Here is a 6,426-nt window from a genome sequence, read left to right on the forward strand (position 1 = left end):
ACCTCCAGGGCAGGCGGGAATTGAACTCATGCGGAAGCGGCTTTAGATTCTCAGTGCTGTGCTTTAACCCGCTGCGCCACCAGGGAGGGCCAAAAAAACTTGCAGATTTTTAACCCAATAAATCACTGAATAGGAAAGTTACTAAAAATTAAAGGCCAGTGATAATAACTAAAATACTTTTACTTTTAAACGACGTCAGAATCGGCCCTTCCTGGTGGCGCAGCGGGTTAAAGCACAGCACAAAAAAGCTTAAACCACTTCCGTGTGAGTTTGATCCCGCCTGCCCCAGAGGAGATCCACATGGCGTGAAATAAATTTTTTTAAATAAATATTTAAAAATAAAATAAAATAAAAGACATCAGAATCTGCAAACCATAGGTCAAAGATCTTAGCATTGATCCCAGATAAGATTCCAGAACGATACAAAAGATGTGTCTTTAAATGATCAGATAAAAATGATTACCAAGTCAGTCTGGGTTTATAAAAACAAATCACACTAGACTAACCCCATACTCATTTTAACAGAATTATTAGACTTGGCATATATAGTATTTTGACAAAGCACTTGTTAAGAAAGTCCATGATATAAAAGTAAGGCTACATAGCCAAGTAGAAGCACAATTAAGAAATCTCCTTGCACAAATAAGTCTAAGGAAGTGCCAAATAATTAATCATTATCAATTTAGGAATGAATTCTAATGGAGTAAATCAGCATTCTCTCAGCACTGTTGTGTAAAACACTCATTAATGTCTTGAAAGAAAATATAGTGAAAATATTTATCACCGACGTGTTTCTTACCTACAGGTACATAACAAATTTCACAACCTTAGTGACCTAAAATATTATCTCACGGCTTCTGTGGATCAAGAGTGCAAGGAGAGCTTGGTTGAGCCCTCACCTTCAGATCCTCTCACAATGTGTTGACTCAAGGCCCAACCAGGTAAGGATCTGCTTATAATTTGACATGGTCATTGTTATACTTTTTTTTTTTTAAAGATTTTTTTTAAAGATTTCATTTTATTTGTACATACAGAACTGGGGTACAAGCCAGAGGCTCAGGGGCTGTGAGAGAGGCTTCACCAGAGACAGAGTGGGGAGCAGAACAGCAGATCTATGAAGTACACTGCTGAGGGGAGCAGCGGGCGGGCCAGGAGAGGTCTGCCGCACCCTGGGGTCACCTCTGGGGCAGGCAGGGATTGGCCAGGAGAGGTCTGCCGCGCCCTGGGGTCACCTCCGGGGCAGGCAGGGATCGAACTCATGCAGAAGTGGCTTTAGTTTCTCAGTGCAGTGCTTTAACCCGCTGTGCCACTAGGGAGGGCCATAATTGAATTTCTTAAGGGCTGTTCTTCTGAAGGCCTCAGTTCTCAGCTAACCATTGGCCAGAGGCTACACTCAGTCTCTCTATAGGCTTTTATAAGATTTCCTCTATGTGAGAGGAAGTCACGGTCTTTTGTAACTAAAATACTGAAATGACTCTGCATCAACTTTCCTGTGTTTTACTAATAACAAATCTTGCCAACACTAAGGGGAAAGGACTATGCAAGAATGTGATGACCAAGAGGCAGGGAATCAGTGGGCGCCATATTAGTGTCTGCACACTATGCTACTATGTTGAGGACTTTCCCAATTCAGATCATTTGCAATAGTTGTTCCTTTTCTCTGGAATGTTCTTCCCACAGATAATCACATAACCATACCCTTCATATATCTGTTCAAATGTTATCACGTCATAGATTTAACATTCATCAAACTCCAAAATCTGTCTCATTCACTCCAACACATCTCTGGTACCTGAGACAACGCCTAGAAGATACACTCAATATTTGGTGAATGAATGCTCCAAAGTTACGAGAGATGGATGACAAACTGAAGACCTAATTAAGATCTTAAAACTTCAGAGTGAGTTTTATTTAGTAATGTAAACATTAATAGAAACACGTATAAGTATACTGTACTTGCATCTGAAAAATCAACTCAACAGAGATTAGGGTAAAAGGGTATCAAAATTTGGGCTTTCCCTGGTGGTGCAGCAGGTTAGGATGCAGCACTGCAAGCGAGCCACAGCTGCTTCAGTGAAAGTTTGATCCCTGGCCTGGGAAGTGATCCAGGTGGCCTGGCAGACCTCTCCCGGCCCGCCCACTGCTCCCCTCAGCAGTGTACCTTGTTGATCTGCCACGCCATGTGGTCACCTCCGGGGCAGGCAGGAATCGAACTCATGCGGAAGTGGCTTTAGCTTCTTAGTGCTGCGCTTTAACCCGCTGTGATACCAGGGAGGGCCCAAAATCTCTAAGATTTTTTATTGTCACTTCATCACAAAAATAATATTAAAATAATTGAAATCTAAAGAAAAAAGTTTTCTGTAATCTGATTATCTAGTCAAAACAATGTTTTATTTCTTGGCATTACTTTAAGTCCTTATCTATATGCATATTCAATTTCACATATTTGTAGTAATTCAACAGCTAGTGTTTTATATTCTATACTGCTCCATATTAATTTTTCCCTTTTGTTAGAATCTCATCTTTTTAACCTTGATGAGGGTTGTTATGGAGGTAGAGTTTTTAAAATTGGAGCATGTATTTCTGTCCATATTGCCCTTTCACCCATTTCATGGCTATTCCTCCATTTTAACAGAAATACTTCTAACCCATTTTAATACCTGTGTAATACTCCACATAAAATCATTTATCTGGGGCCCTCCCTGGTGGCGCAGCGGGTTAAAGCACAGTACTAAGAAGCTCAAGCCAGTTCAGCATGAGTTCGATCCCCGCCTTCCCCGGAGGTGACCCACATGGCGCCCTAGACATCTCCTGACCTGCCGCTGCTCCCCTCAGCAGTGGACTTCATCAGTTGTCCTGTTCCTCTCCCCACTCTGTCTCTGGTGAATCCTCTCACCGCCCCGCACATCTGGCCCGTGCCCCAGTTCTGAAAGCATAAATAAATAAATCTTTCTTAAAAAATCACTTCCATGGCAATTGCCCTTATGACTAAAATGTAGATTGTTACAGATTTTGTTTCCCTTAATGTTTAGTTTCTGCAAACAACGCTGCAGTAAACAAGCTTAACAGCCTATTCATCTAACCATCTGTGTAAATGATTTCATTACTAAAGGATTCCAGCATGTAATCTTTTTCGTGTCCCAAATAGTTCAAACTCTTCTCAACCTAGAACGTATGTTCATGGTGTTTTCTTTCCCTAAAATGCTTCCTAACATGTTAATAATCTGCAATTTTATTTATATCTTTATACTTTTGAAATGTGTACTTATTATATAGTTCCTAGAAAGCTGAATTCTTTTCAATTTTTAAGTCTCATCTCAAGAGTTGCTTGCAGAGGTTTTCTATGAACTCCAATGCAAATTAAGTTCCCCACCATAGTCTTTCACAGGTTAATTTCTTCCTTAGAAATGTCATAATTTGAGATTAATGTGTTAAAATTATTTAATATTGGAGTCCCACAAACACTGCAGAAAATGCATCTATTTAGTAGCCCTTATTCCAGTTGTATGCGAATGGAAGATTTAGTAAATTGCTGTTTAAAAAGGAAGATGAAGTGTGGAGAAAATCATATAGCAGAATCAGTCTTCCTTCCATAAAAATTAAGACAACTATGCCAAAAGAACACCAACAAAACCTTGCAGAGGAATAATTTGCTCTAAGGTATGGCATATTTCCTAAAAACAATCTGTGATGTAAGGGAATTACATAGGAATATTGAGAGTGAGTCAAAGGATAGTTTCCCTCATCGATTCATTGAGTCACTGAATAAATGTGTACAGGACACCTACCACGTGCCAGATACTAATCTAGGTGTGGGCGACAGCAGTGATGGAAACAGCAAAGAAACATAACACAGCCCCTACGGGAAATAGATAGGAAAGAAAAATATACCAAGTATATAGTATGTAAACAAGTTGAAAAAATATGGAGAAAAAAATGAGAGAAGAGATTGGGGGAACAATTTTTGTAGCAGATGGTCTGGGTAGATCATAGGAAGATGACATTTGAACAACGACTAGAGAAGTGAAGGAGACAGCCATAAGACTATCTTGAAGAAAAATATCCCAGAGGGAGAAAGTCATTGCTTTCTAGAGAAGGTCCGGAGACAGAAGCACACCTCGTGTCTACAGAAGTAGCAAAAAGGTCAGTGAAAGCCATCAGCTGCCTCAGCAGCCTAAGCCACTTTCCTCCTCACTTCTGTGCACACTCATACAACCGTCACCCCTCCCTGCCTCCATACAACGGCCAGAGTGATTCTTGATTTTCCCCATTGGTTACCGCTTCCCCATCATGGAGGACTTTATTTCTGGATTGTTGGCAGGATCTGGAAGCCAAGAATCTAATCACATCCTGAGATAACTGACTGGGACCAAGCGTTATTAAAAGGAAGCACTTGGGCTCTCCCTGGTGGCGCGACAGGTTAAAGCAGGGCAAAATGAAGCTCTCCGAAGCCACGGCACTGGGTTCGATCACCCGGGGGGCCCACCCACATGGCGTGGCAGACGCTGCCCCCCTCAGCAGTGTTTCCATAGATCTGCCTGTCCTGCTCCCCACTCTGTCTCTGGGGAATCCCCTCACCCACCATACCTCTGGCCTGTACCCCAGTTCTGTTAGCATAAATAAACAAATCTTTAAAAAAAAGGAAGCACTGAAACAATTACTGTACTTTTGCGATTCTTAGCAAAACCACCAGTAATTTTCTTCCCTCTCCTACCAATCTAGTTCCTTTACTTTTTTCAAAACTTTTCAAACTCATCATGACTAGAGAGTCATTACTAATGTGTCGCACTAACTAGGTGTATCCCAAGCATTTATATCATCAGGAACGAATAATTTAAAGTCTCAAAGTCTTCAAAGAAGGTTCTTAAAACTGCTAACAACTCCTTACTGGCCCTAGGACAAAATAGAAAATTCTTGAATTTTCAACTCTTCCCTGCTTAGGCTTCAATTTTAACTACTTCAAGCACTCTTCAAGCCAGCCGGTCACTCCCCAAAGCATTATGCGCATTACCGCGGCTGCTCCCTTTTCCCTGGCTCTCCACCGAAATGTTCTTTTTTCCAAAGCTTAATTCTTCCTCCTCCATCTCCAAGATGCCTTCATTAACTACCTTAACTGACAGGAACTTCCCTCTTCTGGAACTCAGTTTATCCGTGTACCTTATTTTGTTTAACAATGAGGGTACGGTCACTTTTCCAAAATGAGCTACCCTGAGACACAGACACACACACACACACACACACACACACACACGCACACGACACTTTGCCTCAAGTGTTTACCCAGTCAAAGTGGCTGCCCAAGATTGGACCTGACTAGCCTCTGACGATCATTACTTCACAGACACACGTTTGGCGAACACAGACGATGCCCAGGATGGTGCCCGGGCCCGTGAGCGAGTAACTGATTCCTCAGCCTGACACCCTGCGACCCACCTGGCGACTTCCCGCCTACTAAGCTTCTCTCCGCTGGGCCGCGCCGCTCGCCGCCACGGCAGCCCCCGCGGCCGCCGGCCTGGAAGTTCCCTTGCAATCCCTCCTCCATCTGAGTAACAGCAGGTCCTTTGTCACTTGCCCCCAAGCCATGGTGGCTTGACGCGTGAAGCGTTCCCCACACGCCCCTGCTGACCGTCGCAGGTTCGGCCTGTTTCCCCGTTGCCGGACGTGGCTCTGTCTCTCAGTGTCTCCTCTTGAGGCGCAAAAGCCAGGCGCTCCTGTGACTGACCTGACGTTCCGAGCGGCGGCGCCGCCCTCGCTTCACAGCAGCGTACTGCACACTCGCCCCATTTCCCGCCAAGGGCACTGCGCCCAGCGAGGACCGAGCGTGCCCTCGCGGGCAGCGCGCCGCAGCCAGCGGGCGCTCAGACTGGCGTCGGCGCATGCGCCTTCTGTGGCAAGTTCCTGACGGGGCAGGTTTCTCCCGAGCTCTTAACTGACTGCGGCTTGCGCCCCTCGCGGCTCCCGCCTTGTCAGGTTCGGGCCAGCAGAGGCTGCCCAAGCGAAAGCCAAGGCGGGAAAGCTCGCGGCGCGACCGCGCTCCTCCGCGCTCCTCGCGGCTCCCCGCGGCTCTCGCTGAGCCCCGCTGTGTCTGTCTCGGTGCCCGCCGGCCCCCCCGCACTCACTTCTGCTGCCTCCGCTTCGGGGCGCCCGCCCGCCGCCTCCCCTTGCCGAGCACTGTGTGAGCAGCCCTGCGGCCGGCCGAGCAGGTCGGGGGCTCCCGGGCACGAGTCCGCCGCCCTCCTCGTGCCGACGCACAAACCACTTTCCCTCTCCCCAGGCCGTTTCCTCCAGTGGCTGAGGGGAGCGGAGAGCGGCGTTCGCTACCAGCACGCGCGCGCCGTCTGGCCGTCGGTGTACCACAGGCAGAGTGTGGGAGCCGAGCCCGGGGCCAGGACGCGCCCGCTGGGCAGCGCCACCGCGGCCGCTCTT

General features: G+C 46.2%; 2 protein-coding genes across 2 annotated transcripts in view; one reads left to right on the plus strand and one right to left on the minus strand.

Moving 5' to 3' along the window:
- Positions 1–6,382, minus strand: part of TMEM116 (transmembrane protein 116) — an 88,306-nt gene extending 81,924 nt beyond the window's left edge. The window contains exon 1 of the mRNA XM_012730995.1: positions 6,120–6,382. The gene's annotated coding sequence lies outside the window, so the exon portion shown is untranslated. The remainder of the gene's footprint in view (positions 1–6,119) is intronic.
- Positions 5,366–6,426, plus strand: part of ERP29 (endoplasmic reticulum protein 29) — a 7,753-nt gene continuing 6,692 nt past the window's right edge. The window contains exons 1-2 of the mRNA XM_012730888.1: positions 5,366–5,397; positions 5,736–6,366. Of these exons, the coding sequence (XP_012586342.1) occupies positions 5,366–5,397; positions 5,736–6,366 (663 nt within the window). The remainder of the gene's footprint in view (positions 5,398–5,735; positions 6,367–6,426) is intronic.

This window comes from Condylura cristata, unplaced genomic scaffold (assembly GCF_000260355.1).
Source record: "Condylura cristata isolate star-nosed mole 26May11 unplaced genomic scaffold, ConCri1.0 scaffold00029, whole genome shotgun sequence".
In the NCBI taxonomy this organism is placed as follows: Eukaryota; Metazoa; Chordata; class Mammalia; order Eulipotyphla; family Talpidae; genus Condylura; species Condylura cristata.